The 19111-nt window shown below is 36.1% G+C and overlaps 1 protein-coding gene across 4 annotated transcripts in view; it reads left to right on the top strand.

The window, feature by feature from the left end:
• The first annotated feature begins 456 nt into the window (after positions 1–456).
• The window catches only part of LOC145256190 (uncharacterized), a 35018-nt gene continuing 16363 nt past the window's right edge, over positions 457–19111 (top strand). The window contains exons 1-2 of one of the 4 annotated variants that reach the window (XM_080114779.1): positions 457–608; positions 16801–16915. In XM_080114779.1, the coding sequence (XP_079970905.1) occupies positions 16832–16915 (84 nt within the window). In that variant the 5' untranslated portion in view covers positions 457–608; positions 16801–16831. Of the gene's footprint in view, positions 609–3275; positions 3425–16800; positions 16916–19111 lie in introns of those variants that run through there. The other 3 variants (XM_080114782.1, XM_080114781.1, XM_080114780.1) reach the window with 3 other exon arrangements.

Genomic DNA, 19111 nt, shown 5'->3' with positions numbered 1-19111 from the left:
AAGGGCCCTGGGGCATACCCAAGAGTTATCGCGAAGTATAGAAGAACAAAATTATATAGAAATCAGTTAGTTACAACTTTTTAGAAAGTTTTATAAAAATCCAAAGCATAAACTTTTTCTTAATAAGAACAAAAGTGTCAATTATAGCGATTTTTACCCGAAAGGTACCCCTCGGGGGCAACTGGAGTTTTCCCGGAAAATCCGTTCTGTTACTTTTTTTTTTTACTCATATCATGTTTAATGTTTATGCAAAATTTCAAAAAATTCAAAGGCGTAATTATTGAGAAAAGTGCGGACAGACAAATGGACGAACCCACAAGGGTGAATTTACAGGGCCACCCTCCTTTGTCGGGGGGGGGGGACTAAAAATCAATGTAGTAGTAATAATCATAGGAACATTGAGAAAAGTATGAATATGCATGTTACTTCCTACAAGAATATGATTGATTGATTAAGCCATAAATACCGACTGGCAGCGCCACCTGGAACAGATGTTGACAAGTAAGCAAAACCTTACACTAGGAGTATAAAAGTTTCGATCACGACGAATCATTTATTAAGGAGATTTACCAGATTATTTCCTGTATATAGTGGCGAAATCCGCTCAGGTATTTCAAATTTATATATACATTTCGCAGGACATATAAAGATAATGTAATTTTAGTTATTTAAAAAAATAACTTAAAGCATATCATATGTAATGAATTTTTGAATGAAGTGTTTTTATGTGGTTTTAACTCAATAGATGATTGTATGTATGGTGAATTAAAAATGGTCTCAGTTTAATGGATTAACTTTTTTATTGCATTTAAGATGCGGTATTTCCTATGTTTAAGAAAAATATTTTTCTGCTTTTTTTTTTTTAATATTAATTTGTTTTGACACTGCTAGAAAAAGATAACCACTAGACAACGTATATTTAGACTTTTTGCTGTAGATTTTCAATTGTGCACGATGGATAAATTATGTTTTTATGATATATGTAAAAATGACAATTGAGTTTTAATATATTTGTCTCGGGATTAAGAAATTTATTTTAATTGTATGTTTCATTGAAAGTAAGTCAGTATCATGTATTTAGGAAGGGGCACGTAAAACCTTATTTGGGACCTAACATAGTGGCTTAGTTTGTTTAAATGGACCCCTACCCTCAAAGAAAAAGAGAAAATTTAAGCTTTTTATAAGAAGGAATTAGTGTGACAAACTGCTTTTGTTCATTATTAAAAATATCCTTAGAGAGAGAGAGAGAGAGAGAGAGAGAGAGAGAGAGAGAGAGAGAGAGAGAGAGAGAGAGAGAGAGAGTTGAGAAGAATATATATATATATATATAGAGAGAGAGAGAGTTGGGGACATATATATATATATATATATATATACACACCAACTGTCTGTCTGTCTATCTGTTTCTCCCCCTCTCTTTATATATATATATATATATATATATATATATATATATATATATATATATATATATATATATATATATATCTGAAGTTTACATCCCGTTTCTCCATGAGTCTGGCTTGGCGACGCTCGCCTATACCGAGCAAACAGACCTCATTACAAAAATGACAAAAAACTTACCAAATAAATTCATAACTTTTTCTATTTTTGATTATCTACTTTTCTTTTCATAACTTTTAGTAGTTTTGATAATTCTTTTCCTAATGTTGGTATATGTCTTTTAAAGTATTTTTTTACATTAGGTCCACCACCTCAAATTTCTTTAAATTGACGACTTAAATAGGTTTCTGAATGCGCTAATTACGAAAATCTTAATTAGATTTTGCGGAGACAAGTAATTTTCTACACATAAAGAGGCGCCCGTGATAAACAAATCTTCTTCTCTTCGGCTGATGTGTTTCTGTGTGCGTGTGTTTATGTGTTCGTCATTTACCGAAATTTCGCCGTGTAATACGATTTGTAATTAGGAAAACTTCACGTAAAAACAGAAAGAACCAATGCATTTTACTTCTTATATTATAGGTCCGGTGTGTTTTGTCAGGGTAGTCTAAGAAAAAGAGCGCAGCAATGTAGTTAGATGGTAAAAATAGGTATCATTGCGACGCAATATTTGAATGTTACGTTAGCGTTCGTTTATGATGCGGATGTCGTTAATCCTGAATACAAGAATGTTCAGAGGACAGTCAATCACAATGGACGATATAAGGTAGGGGAGACTTTATTATTTGTGAATCGAAAAATGGAAAGCGTATGTTATGTGTATGTATGTAAAACCCAGTTAATGGCGGAGCAAGAAAAAATTGTAGGTAAATATAGAATTTTACCTGATCTCCATTAGTAGCGGTGGGGGTACTGAATATTGAGAGAGAAAATAGGAACTTCTTCCTTTGTAGACTCGGCGATTGTGATGGTGTTGCTCATCGAATGTAATGTAGCATGTTACTATCACGAGAGAATGTAGTAGAAATAGTGGTCGTAAGATAAATAAGATAGTGGTTAGCAGGGTAGATGTATTGAATTTGTATCTGGCATCTGTTGATGTAAGCCTACGGTACTTTGGGCCAGAGACGAATTTCTGCAATTAAAATATTATATATTGAGATTAGGGTTCACACGATAATTCTGAACTTGTGCAATCGGTATAAATCCGAAATGATTTACGATAAAAGGCGAGGCGATCCATGAAATATTTTCCTTCTCTCATTAGTGACTCATTAGAAGAGGTTTTTAGATAGCGACGAGTATTACTTTTGTCTAAGTATGGATAATTGGGTTAACTTTGTTACTATTTCCATAAAAGGCAGTTTTGATTAAAAAAAACATGATTATAGAATGAAGGTTAAGGTAAAGATTTTAGGTGTAGTTCATTGATAACAAAATATTTGAACAATTATAATAGTGTTTTTTCTTCATATTGTTCATTTCACATTAGATTAAAGTTATAAAAGGTTAAATTTACAGAAATTTGTAATTCGCTTTTTGAAATTAATGAGCATTCAATAAAATAATAATTTTATTGAAGGCTCATTAATTTCTGATTAAGCGAATATTAACGAAGAGTTGATGACGTGAAGTATCCACAAATGGCGATGAATAGATCTTAATTAAACATTATACTGCTAGAAATTGTGAATAGCAAATAAAGGACAGCAACTACGATAGATGTTTAAACTACTACATATATGTTCCTGTGTAAAACGAGAAGTAATTATAATTAATCATTAATATTAGTCGCTTTAGAGAAATCATTTAGAGAATATTAATCATCGGCTTGATTTCTGATATTTTGGAATGAATGATTTTTATATATCAGTTTTAGAATATTAAGTAAGTAAACAGCTGGTCATGAAAATGTCAATAATGGTACTGCATCATTGATAATAGTTAAAAATCGAATTCCCGGCACTGTTATATGATGAACCTTTTTATTTTAGAATTCAAATACACAACAACACATTAGGTAAGCAACAGTCCGTTTTTATTCCTCGTTGTTTCTTGGTTATAGTGGACAGAGAGAGAGAGAGAGAGAGAGAGGAAGAGAGAGTGGAAGGGCGACAGAGAAAGGGATATCGTTGCGTTCGCTTGGTTGACAAATCAAATCTCCATCTGCCAAATCTTTTTCGTGTCACCTTTTCTGTCAACTTTTAAAAACATTCACATAACCAGATTCCGTTTAATTGCTACATTCCTTCTCAAACAATAACAAATTTTGTTTACATTTGTGAGAAGTATTAAAGCAATTCTTATTTAGCTGTCATGTTCCTATATTCCATCCACAGATGCGTGCCACATTTTTAGCCATATAAATACATATATGTATATACACCTATGCACATAGATATATACTAGCATGTCAACCCGGCTTAGACCGGGCCCTTGTGTAACAGCACATGTTTATATAGAAAAGGGACAATGTCTTTTGGATATTTAAAAGTATGCTAAGTTTAATAAAGATTGTTGTGTTTCGAATTGCTCTAATGTTGATAGTAACATAACTTGATTGTAATTTATTAGTTTGGTTAAAAAATAATGTCGTTTTTTTTATCATGAAGTTGAAGGTAAAAAAACGACATTATTTTTGCACCAACCTAATACAATCTAAACAGCAAGCCTCTTTATCAGAGAAAACATAGACTTTTTAAAGATTGACAATAAGAAAGTATGCTAAATGAGCGTTTGAATTATCTTTATTTGTGATGTGAAAATGAATGATGTAGGCTAGAACAGTATTATGCGTTTATTGGGAGAGTAGTTGATCTAAGGGAATTGAGATATATTTACTTTTTTAAAGATTTGCAAAGAATTAGAAAAGCGAGTTTGTCTTCTATTCCGAACAACTCAAAACGGGGGTTTGCTCATTGTCGTGAAAGTGTGTGTCTGTCTGTGTACATTTCCCTACACAATAACTCTGTCAATTTTCAGTCTACAGACGCAGAATTTGATATAGCGAGTACTGAGATTTGGAAAAATCTTTGTAATCGATTTTCGGTCAGAAATTTGGCTGTTAAGGTGTCAAAATTCAACGATTTGTCCTTTGAAACTCTACCAAACGCCTCCGCCAATTTTGGGTTTAAACACTTGAAATTTTAGATATGGGTTCCTTAGTAACTTTATTAGAGCCCAAAACAATAAATGTTAAGGAGTCATAATAGGGGTCAAAGTTAATTTTTTTTACCTCTGCAGCCTCTACCAAATTACTCAGACAATTTCTGGTCGAAACATTTGAAATTTTACATAAAGGGTATTCAGAGATAGGGCAAGCTTTTAAATCGGTTTGGGTCGAAAATTTGAGCTACCAATATATAAATGTATTTACGTATGTTTGCAAGTCTGCCTAAAACTTTCGACAGAGGTGACGGATTTTTATAAGATCGATATCGTTTTTAAGATTGACCCTTCAGACGACAAATACCGAAAAATTGGCTAAAACATTAATTTATTCACCCTCAACTGGGCACTTTTTCTTGAGGGAGGGTACGCCGATATTTTCGAAAGTCATCCCCTCTTTTCGATTGTCTAGCCTTAATTTAAACCTACGTCACTTCCGGTTTTGCGGTGGTCGTAACATCATGGACGTCAGGGGTTTTCCACGTTCTTTCCCTCCTTCGAGGCACGGGTTCGAGCCTGCCTTCCTCAACATTTTTTCTTTTGCTCAACAGACACATCCAAACACCCGGGCAACGCCGGGCTGAAATGCTAGTATATTTATGTTTACGTATATATATTTGTTTAATCTATCTATCTATCTATCTATCTATCTATCTATCTATCTATAAAAGTGAACGTGTCTGTGTGTCTGTCTGTGTGTCTGTGTACATTTCTCTACGTTATAACTCTGTCAATTTTTAGTCTATAGACTCTAAATTTGATATATAGGATACTGAGATTTGGGAAAATCGATGTGATCGATTTTCGGCCAGAAATTTGGCTGTATTGAGGGGTCCAAGTTGAAGGATTTGACCTTTGAGAACTCTACCAAACTCCTACTCTAAATTTCAGATATAGTGTGGCAGGGATATCTCTAGAGAAGATCCTAATTTAGCCTATATGTGATTCTGGGTTGCACTTGCTTACACCACTGCATTTATCTTTGCCCTCTATCGGCCCCACAACAGCGGAGTTAGTATCTTTAAGAGTATATCTGAGAAAATAGACCACATCCTGTCTGCACATCCCTCGGCTAACATCCACATCTGTGGTGACTTCAACGTCCATAACGTGGAATGGCTGACCCATTAGACCTCTTCAAAATCGACCTTTTTCTTCAAACATATGGAAACTGCTATTATTCCCATTCTCCAAGGTCTAAATTAGGTAAATATACCAGTTATTGGGATCTTGGACCTTGGCTATGCCTGCCTCAAGAGCCATGTAATTTTATTGTTGACGGTTTTAAAAAACGCTGCAAAATTTGGATATTATATCCTTATTTTCATTGTAGCTTTCCAGAGGTTGATGCTATGGTAGTAAACACATGAACACTTGTATTAATTTTTATTAATTTTGATGCACAAACCTATATATTTTGTATGCTTGAAAAGGATGCCATCATATAATACATAACTTTATCTCAAAAATGTTACTCTTAATGCATGTATATAATTTATTATCACTAAGTATGTTTTATCTCTTCATTTCAGATTGTAAGTTAAAGCTGATTTGTTAAGATTTGTGAACTGCTGACAACATGGCATCTGGAAGACAACTACGTTGTGGGAAGTGGTCAGCGATACAAGTGAACGGGATGAACCAACTGAAAAGAGAAGAAAGGTGGAAACTCCTGCCACAAGGTCATTCAGTGATGTGTATCTCATTGGGCAACCCAGCTCCAGCATTAGGGGATCTCAACTTCCTACTAATCGCCAGGTGTTCCAGTATTTCCTGCATTTGAGGAATGATAATCACAACAGTGACAATAGGTCTTTAGCCGATGATACACTGGATGTCGTTTTGCCATTCTGGAATATGGCAAGGATTAAAACACTAACTAGACCAAATGCAGTCAACCGTTTCATGATCCTCCATGAAAAGTACCGGAAAATTGTTAAAAACAAGGGAAGAAATAACAAACCAGAGGAAGAGAAACGAGCTAACTTTCTGAAGGACTTAGACAAGTTATTTGATATTGGAGCAAAGGATGTTGTGGAGGAGATAGGAAGCAACAGGCTGCTCACAAAGGAGACCAAGGAAGAGGACGTAAATTTCTACTTGGACCAACAGACCACTCGCCTGGCACACATGTCAGGTCATGAGAAGGTGTTTGAGAAGAAGTCTAGAGAGAAAAGCTTCCGAGTAGAAAGAGAAGAGAGAATGTTATCATCAGTGACTGCTGCAGCAGCAGCAGAAGTTGGGAAAATTTCAAGTGATGAAGACCCAGAGAACAGTCAAGGCTCTGGTACTAGTAAGGGTTCAGAATACACTGAGACAACACCAAGCTGTTCATCAAAACCAAGTACGATAATCTTACACTTTCCACACTCAGTTATGACCAGTGAAGAGATTTGTAGCACTGCAGATCGGTTGTCACTCTCTGACAACCAGACTACAGCCATGGTGTCTGCAGTGTTGAAGGCAGGAGGCGCAGATCTTGATGACTTTGTTATATCAGCCTCTACTACAAGACGAAATAGGATAAACATTCGTCATAACTTGTGCCAAAGTTACATGAATAACTTCAAGGAAAGTCCGCCAGATTACTGCACACTACACTGGGATGGAAAACTTCTACGGGATGTTCTTGGTGAAAGATACCCAGTGGAAAGTCTTGCAGTGCTCGTCTCTGGTACTCCACAGTATGAAGAAGGGAAGCTGCTTGGTGTGCCCTTCATAGAAAGTTCCACAGGAATCCAACAGTGTAATGCTACATTGGAACTGATAGAAACATGGGGTCTCACAGACAACATTGTAGGCTTGGTATTTGATACCACAGCAAGCAACAGTGGCATCAACAAGGGTGCAGCGAAGCTTATTGAAGAAAAACTAGGCAAAAAGGTATTCTACTTCGCTTGTCGCCATCACATATCAGAGGTAATAATTGGAAGTGTATGGGAGGCTGTGTTCAGCAAGGTCAAGAGTCCTGACAACCCAATGTTCAGCAATGTGAAAGAGAAGTGGGACAAGTTGTTTAAGGACTGCCCAAGAGTTCTGGGCCTAGTTAAACAAGACTTGAAACAGAAGAAGACAAGCACAATTGCAGTCTTAAACAAGTTCCTTTAGGAAGCAAGTCCGAGGGCAGATTACAGAGAGGTGGCAGAGCTATGCCTGATCCTGCTTGGTGAGGAACCGCCTCGAAGTATCCACTGGGCCAAGCCAGGTGCCATTCACCAAGCCCGCTGGATGGCCAGGAACATTTACTGTATGAGGATGCTCATGTTTTCTAAGGAACTAAAATACAACACAGACACTATCTTCAAGCTGGAGAGGATGAACAAGTTCCTGGCCTTATTCTACACCAGCCACTGGGTGACCACCACATCTACAGCTGATGCACCTATCCATGACCTCCAGCTTATGAAGAACATGCTGCAATACAAGCAGTATGACTATGAACTGGCAACCTCTGTTCTCAAGAAAATGAACATCCACCGCTGATATCTGACCCAGGAACTAGTTCCATTCACCTTGTTCAGTTCACATGCCAGCATGACCAAGTCTGCAAAAGAGAAGCTCGCAGTCAAGCTACCAAAAACAGAGAAACCTGAAAGTTACAGGAAAGGCAAGCCAGTGTTTCCTGTCATCAATGCAACTACAGTTCTTACAGACCTGGTAGGGCCAGAGTCTCACTTTCTGTTTGATGCTCTTCGAGTGAAATGTGACTGGCTCAGTACTCCTGCTGACACCTGGGAAGACAATGACAGCTACAGGAATGCACAGAAGTTTGTGAGGTCAGTGAAAGTGACCAATGATGTGGCTGAGAGAGGTGTGAAACTAATGAGTGACTTTGCAACTCAGATCACAAGTGACCCAGAGCAAAGAAGCTGCTTACTACAAGTTGTGGAGTACTACAGGAAAAATTTTTACAGTTTCAAAAAAGCCACATTGAACAAGTGAAAATACACGTATTAGTAACATCCTATCTGACAGTTTCTTATGCAATATATGTGTCAGTGCAGTGCTATCATACTACCAAACTGATTTTTGTAGTGTCCCAGCTGTTTGTGCATTAAAATTAGTTAAAATTTACACAGGTGTTCATGTGTTTTATTGTGCTTACTACCATATGCAAGAAAATTTTATTAGCTTTCATTTGGTACCACTTTCAATGCTATAGCATCAACCTCTGGAAAGCTACAATGAAAATAAGGACATAATATCCCAAATTTTGCAGCGTTTTTTAAAAACGTCAACAAATTACATGGCTCTTGAGGCAGGCATAGAAAAGGTCCAAGATCCCAATAGCTGGTATATTTACCTAATTTAGACCTTGGAGAATGGGAATAATAGCAGTTTCCATATGTTTGAAGAAAAAGGTCAATTTTGAAGAGGTCTACTGACCCATTCAAATAAGACAGACGATGAGGGGAGGTTTTGTCATGATTTTGCCACTGCTTATGACCTCACTCAAATTGTTCGCGAGCCCATCCGTGTGCCCGATACTACTGGTCAATACCTTTTTCTCTCAACTTCCCCTGAACTATGTTCATGTTCCGTTCATACTCCTCTAGGATCCTCGGATCATTCCGTTGTATCAGTTAAGATAAAAATGAAATATAATAAGTCCCCATACGTACTTCTCCACCGTACTGTATACCGATACTCTATGGCTGACTGGGATAGCTTCCGTATATTCATATCTGATTTACCTCTGCACTCCATGTTTAAAAAGGATGTGTCCTCTATAGTATCAGATCTGACCGAATGGTTAATTGTAGGCATAGACCAATTCATACACCCCCAAAAATTCCAACAAAAATTTAACAGCCAGCCATGGTTCTCCCCAGAATGTGCTGCTGCTATCGCGCACAGAAATCACTTTTTCCATTGCTACCAACGTAATAGATGCACTGAGACTAAGGCTGCTTTCAGGAACGCCAGCAACCACTGTAAAAGATTAATAAAAATGCAAGAGAGCTATATGCCCAGTCTGTTAAATCCAAAGTAGCTGATCAGCGACTTTGTTCCTACCAGTTTTGGCAAATAACAAACAGGATCTTGAACAGAAGTGTGCGTTCTATCCCAACCACTATCAATGGACCAGAGGTCATCTCGTCAGCATAAGACAACGCCAAACTATTTGCCAAGAACTTTGCAGCTAATTCTACCCTATGCGACGAAGGCCATCAACTCCCCACATTTCCTCCTATAACATAGAACATGCTAGGTAACATACAAATATCTGTGCATGAGGTCGCCAAGCTAATCAAGAACATTGATTCCAGTAAAGCAACCAATTATAGTGTTAAAAAAGCTTCAACCAGAACTTGCTCCCATACTTACGAAACTGTTTAAGCGTTGCCTTAAGGAGAAGTGCTTTCCAACTCCCTGGAAAACCTCACCAGTATGCCCTGTATTTAAGAATTCAGGTGATAAGTCCTCTCTCTCTCAGTACAGACCAATAAGTCTCCTGTGTGTTATGAGTAAGTTGCTGGAATCCATATTAAATAGAGAAATAGTCAACCACCTCAGCAGAAATAACCTTCTGTGACATACAATATAGTTTCCGTTCTGCAAGATCTACCGCAGATGTGTTAACGGTTATATCTCACAGGATTAGTGAATCTCTTGACAAAGGCTTCCTTTCTAGGGCAATTGCTCTTGACATATCAAAGGCCTTCGACAGGGTATGGCATAAGGGTCTATTTCACAAGATTTTCAGCTACGGTATAACAAGAAATGTTTTCTCAATCATTAAATCATTTCTCTCCGATAGGCTCATAAGAGTAGTGGTCGATGGACAAAAATCAGAGGCCTGCAGTATTAATGCTGGAACCCTCAAGGGTCCATCCTGGGCCCAACTCTCTTCCTGATCTACATCAATGACCCTCCTAAACACATACTTAAATCATTCGTTGACATCTATGCTGATGACACGACCATATACAGCAACACATCAAAGGCTGTAAATGACAAAGTTCTCTCTGATTCTCTCTCCCCTGATGTCGAGCGCGTGGTTCAGTGGGGGAAGACGTGGCTGGTTACCTTTAATGCATCTAAAACCAAACTCCTATCTTTACATCATCAACGCTCTGATCCCCATCTGGCATCAATTGAAATAGATGGCTCTCGTCTAGGATAAGCCCCGTGTTTTGACAAGCTTCTGGGGTTGTCCTTTACTCCTGATCTGAAATGAAACACGTACATCAAGTCTGTTGCCAAGGTCGCTGGAAAGATGGTGGGATCCTTCTAGCGTTCCAGAAGATATCTCACTACTGATGCAATTCTCTATCTATATAAAAGCCAAGTACGTCCAAGGATGGAATACTGCTGCCATATCTGGGAAGGAGCTGCTAAAAACAGCCTGTCCTGCCTTGACAGAGTACAAAATAGACTGTGTGGCTTAGTGGGGGATGCCCTTTTCTCTACCCTGCAATCTCTCTCCCACAGAAGAGACGTTGCGAGCCTATCCTTGTTTTATCGGTGTTTCCATGGCAGGTGCTCGTCTGAACTCCAATCTCTGGTTCCCCCTCGCCAATCTTTCACGAAAAACACCCGTCTAGCTGAATCCACTGTGAAAAATTTCCCCCACTCTTTATCTGTGCCTAAATCAAAACGTGGATTCCATGAACAAAGCTTCTTTCTTAGAACTGCACGCCTGTTGAACTCTTTTCCGTCTGCCTGTTTCCCACTTGACTACAACTTGGATGTCTTCAAGTCCAATGTTAACAAATTCCTAATGAACCGCCCCCTTAAGTAAACACTTCAGCAAATCTCCACACTACCGTACTGTACTTGCAATAACCCTTATTCCTGAGTGGCTTCCGGGCCTTGATAAGTGGTGATCACTATGTAAACAAAAAAAAAATAGGACCTTTGCACATGGATCTGACTTACTAACGTAATTTGAGCTCCAAACAATAAATGTTAAGGGGTAATAATAGGAATGAAACGTCCAAACACCCGGGCAACACCGGGCTGAAATGGTAATCTATCTATCTATCTATCTATCTATCTATCTATCTATCTATTTATATATATATATATATATATATATATATATATATATATATATATATATATATATATATATATAAAAGTGAACGTGTCTGTACGGGTTCGAACCTGCCTTCCTACTACCACTTTTTTTTTGCTCAACATATACATCCAAACACCCGGGAAACGCCGGGTTGAAATGCCAGTATATACATAAAAGTGATAGTGTGTGTGTGTGTGTACATTTCCCTACGCAATAACTCTGTCAATTTTTAGTCTACAGACTCGAAATTTGATATACAGGGTACAGAGATTTGGGAAAATCGATGTGATCGGTTTTTGACCAGAAATGTGGCGATTAAAGGGTCAAAGTTCAACGATTTTTCCTTTGAGAACTCTACCAAACTCCTCCGACAATTTTGGGTCTACGTACTTAAAATATTAGATATAGGTTCCTTGGACATGGATCTAACTTAATAACTTTATTAGAGCCCAAAACAATAAATTTTAAGGGGTCATAATAGGGGTCAAGATTACAAAAATTGACCTCTGCGGTCTCTTCCAAATTACTCAGACAATTTCTGGTCTAAATATTTGAAATTTACATAAAGGGTATTAAGAGATAAGGCAAGCTTTTTCATCAGTTTGGGTCGAAAATTTTTAGTTACCAATATATAAATGTATGTATGTATGTTTGCATGTCTGCCTTAAACTTTCAATAGAAGCGACGGATTTTACCAAGATCAGTATGGTTTTAAAGTTCGATCTTTCATACGACAAATATCGAAAAATTGGCTAAAAACATTAATATCTTCCCCTTTAACTAGGCACTTTTCTAAAGGTGGTCACTTTTTTTGCCGATACTTTTGAAAGTTATCCTCTCCTTTAAATTGTCTAGCGTTAATTTTAAAAAATGTCGCTTCCGGTTTGGCAGTAGTCGTAACTGCATAAACGTTAGGTTTTACCCCGTACTTTTTCTTCTATGCGGTATGGGTTCGAGCCTGCCTTCCTACTACCACTTTATTTTATTTTTTTTGCTGAACATACACATCCAAACACCCGGGCTACGCCGGGCTGAAATACTAGTATATCTATAAAAGTGAACGTGTCTGTGTGTGTGTGTGTGTCTGTGTGTGTGTCTGTGTACATTTCCCTACGCAATAACTCTGTCAATTTTTAGTCTACAAACTCGAAATTTGATATACATTGTACTGAGATTTGGGAAAATCTTTCTAATCTGTATTCGGCAGAAATTTGGTCAAAATTCAACGATTTGACCGCCGCCAACTTTGGGTCTAAACACTTGAAATTTTAGATATAGGTTCCTTGGACATGGATCTAACTTAATAACTATATTTGAGCCCAAAACAATAAATGTTAAGGGGTCATAATAGGGGTCAAAGTTAAAAAAGTGACCGTTTTTTTTTGTTTGCCCAGCATACACCTCCAAACACCCGGGCAACGACGGGCTGAAATGCCAGTATATCTATAAAAGTGAACGAGTCTGTGTGTCAGTGTGTGTGTCTGTGTGTACATTTTCCTACGCAAATACTCTTTCAATTTTTAGTCTACAGACTCGAAATTATATATATAGGGTACTGAGATTTGGGAAAATCTACGTGATTGGTTTCCGGGTAGAAATTTGGCTGTTAAGGGGCCAAAGTTCAACAGTTTATCATTTGAGAACTCTACCAACCTCCTCCGACAATTTTGGGTCTAAACACTTGAAATTTTAGATATAGGTTCGTTGGACATGGATCTAACTTAATAACTTGATTTCTCCTAAAGCAGTAAATGTTAAGGGGTCATAATAAGGGTTGAATAAAAAATATTGACCGTTTTTTTGTGTTTTTGTTTCTTTTTTGCTCAGCATACACCTCCAAACACTCGGGCAACGCCTGGAACCCATGTTCGTATATCTATAAAAGTGAAAGTGTGTGTGTGTGTGCGTGCGCGCGCGTGTGTGTACATTTCCCTACGCAATAACTCTGTCAATTTTTAGTTTACAGACTCAAAATTTGATATACATGGTACTGAGATTTTGGAAAATCTTTGGGATCGGTTTTCGGTTAGGAATTTGACTGTTTAGGAGTCAATGTTCCACGATTTGATCTTTGACAATTCTACCAAACTCCTCCGACAATTTTGGGCCTTGAAATCTTATATATAGGTTTGTTGGACATGGATCTAACTTAATAACTTTATTAGAGCCCAAAACAATAAATGTTAAGGGGTCAAAGTAAAAAAAAAATACCGCTTTTTTTTTTGCTCAACATACACCTCCAAACACGCGGGCAACGCCGGTCTGAAATGCTAGTTTATAATTAAAATTAAAAATCGGTTTCACAAGGAAGAACAAACAAAATCAATAAATTATGTGATCGTTTCGGAAACGATGTTTTTATTGAGATAGACAATAAGTCTTGGACAATAATTTTATTATTTGTTTTTTTGAAACAAAGTCTCCTCATCAGCAAAACTATTGGGTAGGGTTTTTATAGACACCAAAAATAAAACTAGCATTTTCTAAAGTAAGGCAGATGTAGCTTTTAATGGTCCGCCTTTTAAAGCTCAGAAATATCATCGTCAATGCATTTATTGGGATGTTTGGGTTTCAAACTTTGGTCCATCTATCCAGACCGTCAAGAGTAGCATGGGTCCCATCCCTTAATAGGACTTGTTGGAAATCCATTTTTATGTAATTCTGTGTCCAAGCTATTCGTTTTACCCAATGTTATTTGCTCAATGGAGGCATTGGAAGGGGTTTGATATTCCTTGCACTATCATTCAACACATTCTATCGGGCATGCATTGATCTTGAAGCGATTTCGGCTTTTGCAAAAACGAAAGCACTGGTGCTGTTTGTATTTCAGTTGACTTCCCTACGAATTTTGTGAATATCACGATCTAAAAGGTTTCTCTTGGTGCCCTTATTTTTCTGGATTTGGGGCTCGGGTTATTCAAGAAAGCAGCCAAGGTTTTTGGATCCCATTTCAGCTCCGTGACTAAATTTTTGATGGACAATCCTTCTGCGAATCCAGCAAATATTCTTTGCTTTTCGATGACCCTTATTCGCCTGACTTTTTAGCATTATAAGAGGTTTGTAATAAAGCGATGGGCAGTACATTTTTTTTGATAATAAATAAAATGTCATAACTTTGTGAATATAACATGTATTTAAATAAAATTTTGGGAAATAACTAAACTTAAAGTAACCCTTTGATGGTACAATTTTCTTTTTTTGTAACGTATGTTTAGGAAAATATTGATATTTTACTAATCTGCAATATAGAGATTGACACAGTTTGTATGTACATATATATGTTTTTCATCAAAAGTTTTAGTTTTGGTTTCGATTCAAGCTAATGCATCCTAGTTATATATATATATATATATATGTATATATATGTGTGTATATATATATGTATGTATATATATATGTGTGTGTGTGTTTGTGTGTATGTATAACAACGAAATAACAACGTCATAATATATAAGGATCTATAGAAAATTGACTCTATAATGATATGTACGAAATTTGCATGAATCAAAATATCACATTTAAGCGAATTCTACGATCTGGCTAAATACATTTGCAGTTTTAACAAAAGAGCGACAATAATATCAGGGCGTCTACATTTACGCTGAACATCCACTAGATGCCAACATCAATATATTACATGTGAAAGAGTCCGCTGTGGAATTTCCACAGATCCCGATAGTTTATATTGATGTTAGAAGCAAAGAACTTATTTGTTTTTATTAACATCAGTCATTACGCATCCTCTTTGGCTACTGCAAATTATGGAATGTTTACTTATCTGCTGTCCTATGACAGTGGGATGCCTGATCGCAGCTTCCCTAGTGTTTCGACTGCTCCCTTCAATTTATTAGATTTTTATTTCTGGCGGCCATTGAGGTAAAGTTGTCTTTGATGACTACAAATTCTCCAAGACACAAGTTCCTTTCCAAATATATGCTGTTTTCTTTAACTTCTTCGGTTGTTGTGAATGAAGATGTTTTCACTGTTTGAATTGAATATTTGATTGTCGGATTATCTTGAATTTATAATCTGTGGTGAAACTCCTCATGATTGGCATGCAAAGAGTCTTAAGTAATCGAATAGTGTGCGCGTTAGTTTTACAATCATAAGATCAAACTTTGCTGGATCGTAAGAAGAGTGTCATCCAGTCATTTATGTTCACACGTAGTTGAGCTTTTTAAACAAGCTGACCGACGCCCGTCTTCTGTATTGTTTCGGCCTCTTTTCAGAAGAGGCAGCTCCCATCAATGTCTCATGGACTCCTTTGGATATCAATTACAATTCTAGCTATTGTCATACTGTGCGGACCTATCTATTGCTAAACATCACCTGTGCATAAATTGAGATAGAAATCTTAATAGCGTTTTCTAATTTAAAATGTCGAAAAATGCAACTAAAATCTTCACAAAAATAATACATTTTACAACTTGTACTATAGCGCCAAAATTATAATTTTGGCGCTATAGTACAAGGATGCCTTTGAAAATCAAAAGTAGTTGCATAAAATAATGCGGGAATTTCTCAATTTATATAGGATGTAAAAACGACCTTCTTTTATTGCAATATATAATTTATTTCGTGTGGACATTCTCTTAGAAAATACAGAAATAATGTTGATCAGAATTAATCATGAAGGGTTTTTTTTTCTACAAATAGCTATGTGTAAATATATATTACGTAACAAAGAAAGACATTGGTAAATTAATCTCCTTTTTTCATTTTTTCTTTTTTATTATGAATATTTAAACTTAAAGAATTAATTCCAGTGTAGAAAACAATCGGAAAATTTAAAACGAAGTCCCATAAGTATGCATCCATGTCACTTTCTGCTTTCTAAATTATTATCCGTCACATTTGTTAAGTGCGCTTGCATAATCACCAAGTTGACGAATAAAACCATCTGTAAACTTGCATAATCACCAAGTTATGTCTTTTTGTTGTTAACATTCTAACGAATACAAACATCTGTAAACCGTTGTAAACGCAAAGTAGCCAACAGGCTTGTTTCATGTATATAGTACCTTACCAAGTAAATACATTGAAAAGAAGGATTATGTACGCCGTTTTTCGTTTTCTCAATCTTTCGTAGTTATTTCTTTTTCCATATCTCTTAATTACTTTTTTTATCTTGTTCTCTTCTTTCTGAAACAGCAACCTTTTCATTCCTTGGCCCTTAATCGTCATATGAACAACTTTCTGCGCAGATAAGAGGGACATTTTGCTGATCACTCAATAATGGCGTTTCACCCACTACTTTCGCTGGCATTCGTGTCTGTCGTATATTTTGCCACACGTGTCAACGGCCTTAACAAACCACAGGTATGAAGAGTCTTTATTTGTTTCAACACATATTAAAACCACTTAACACCAAAGGGGAAATAACTGAGTTATCCTTTATACATTTTACATTATTTGTTTTCGGACGTTGCGTTCCTTATGTACTCATTCCGCCCACAACGAGGTACATTGCCTCTTGAATCATAAGGGGCTACAATTGCAAATCGTGTCTAAAAAAAAAGGACTGTGGACAGTTGAGCAGCGAGAAATCTGTCTACATTACACTTACTTCTCTGCAGTTTAGTACAGTCAAGAAATCATGAAACATGGAGGAAATTTGAAAATCTTTCACTGAGGAGAGAAACCACTAGAATAGAAGATTTTCCTGTATCTATAGATTTCAAGAGTTAAGGGATTGGATTTTTTGCTTGTTAAGTTAGTTAGGAGTGGATAAAGTCTTGGGTAAAATTCAGTCGTCTGGAGGTTGAAGGTTCAATTTTTAGTGTAGTAGCAAAAATAAAATTGCGAATTACTTAGGACTTCTACTATCTACGTCAACTGGAACATTGTGAAATAATACTCACGTTGAGAAATATAGTTCAAAGAATCCTTACATTTCGTTTATCACTGATTTGTAAGTTATTTTGTTCGCGCCATGTTCACAAATTAGACTCTCTACCTTTGTTGCCCTTGTCTCTCTCTTATCCGAAGTCATTTTTCTATCTATTGTTCCGGTGTTAAAGGATGCCAACCAAATGCTAGTCACCTGATACACACACTATCCGTACTTATATCCTGCTAGCATTAATTTCCAAATTCAATTCTACATATATGAGAACATGATGACGTCAATTTAATATTTAAGGTTTCTTATATATATATATATATATATATATATATATATATATATATATATATATATAAATAAACATTGTTAAAGACAACAGAGAGCTTTTGTTCAGTTATAACTTTTTTATTTTTTCAATTTTTCTGATGATGTTAATTATTTATTTTATTAATAGCGTTGATGTATATACAAATATATACATCAACGCTATTAATAAATGCGTGATAGTTGAATTTTTCTCTTCGAAAAATATCGCGATTCTCTTTTGCTTTTCATCTTTCATCAAGATATCGCCAGGAGAATGTGTAAGATTTTGTTGTGTCGATGGGTGAATGGTGGTTAGTAGTAGTCGTAACGGTTAATGCGTGATAAGTCGTTTGTGCCCAGTGGGGAGGGAGGGAGTACCCGGTTGTGAGATGTGAGCAAGGTAGTTATAACTGCTACTAACCACTATGCAACCGTTAGCACAACAAATCTTACACATTCTCCTGATATGTTTTGACGAACTATGAATAATGAATAGCAAAAAAAAAAAAAAAAAAAAAAAAGAAAAAAAGAAAAAATATCGCACAATGCTTTGAAGAGAAAAATTTAACTATGGGGCATTTATTAATACATTTGATATATCCAAGAAAAAACATTACGAGAAAAATTGAAAAAAAGTTATAACTAAGCAAAGGTTCTCTGCTGTCTTAAGTTTTTTTTAAACGGAGAAACGTTATATATATATATATATATATATATATATATATATATATATATATATATATATATATATATATATATATAGGACATGCGTACAAGAAAAATATGTCGACTTACGCCTACCAAATTCCAATTTAATTTTTTTAACCCTTTAGCAGCTAATTTTACCAGCTAAAGATCCATTAAAACGGTCCACAAAAATGAAATCATTTTACCCGCCTAGTACTGCTCTACGATCTTTCGTCTCGGTAAAGATGCAGTTTAAAAAAACATGGAGACAGACAAACATAGTGAGATTAGATAAGATTAGATTTGATCGACTAAAAAATCAATTTGGAACAAGCCCATTTTTTCAACCTAATTTAAAAAAAAAAGAACTAAATATATAAAAATCATTGATGAACGAACTCGTCACGTTACCAAAATGTCATATTGCAAAAATTACATAAATTGATCAAATAGTTTTTAAAGTACAAAAAATAACATTTAAAAAGAAAGCAAGAACGTTGTCTTCATTCATACTTTTCAAAGGTATCCATTGTTTCGTATTGTTTCGTATTGCGACCGACAAGTGTTAAAAATTATGTTATTGCTGTATATTTAGTTATGCACTCATCAGATGTGTACCTAAAACACACAGAGTTACTTTCGTTTATATAATAGATTACATTTCTATGAGTTGTTGC

This window comes from Euprymna scolopes, chromosome 32 (assembly GCF_053919585.1).
Source record: "Euprymna scolopes isolate OS-2025 chromosome 32, ASM5391958v1, whole genome shotgun sequence".
Lineage (NCBI taxonomy): Eukaryota > Metazoa > Mollusca > Cephalopoda > Sepiida > Sepiolidae > Euprymna > Euprymna scolopes.
Note: the sequence above shows the minus strand (reverse complement) of the source record. Positions and strands in the feature narration are given on the sequence as shown.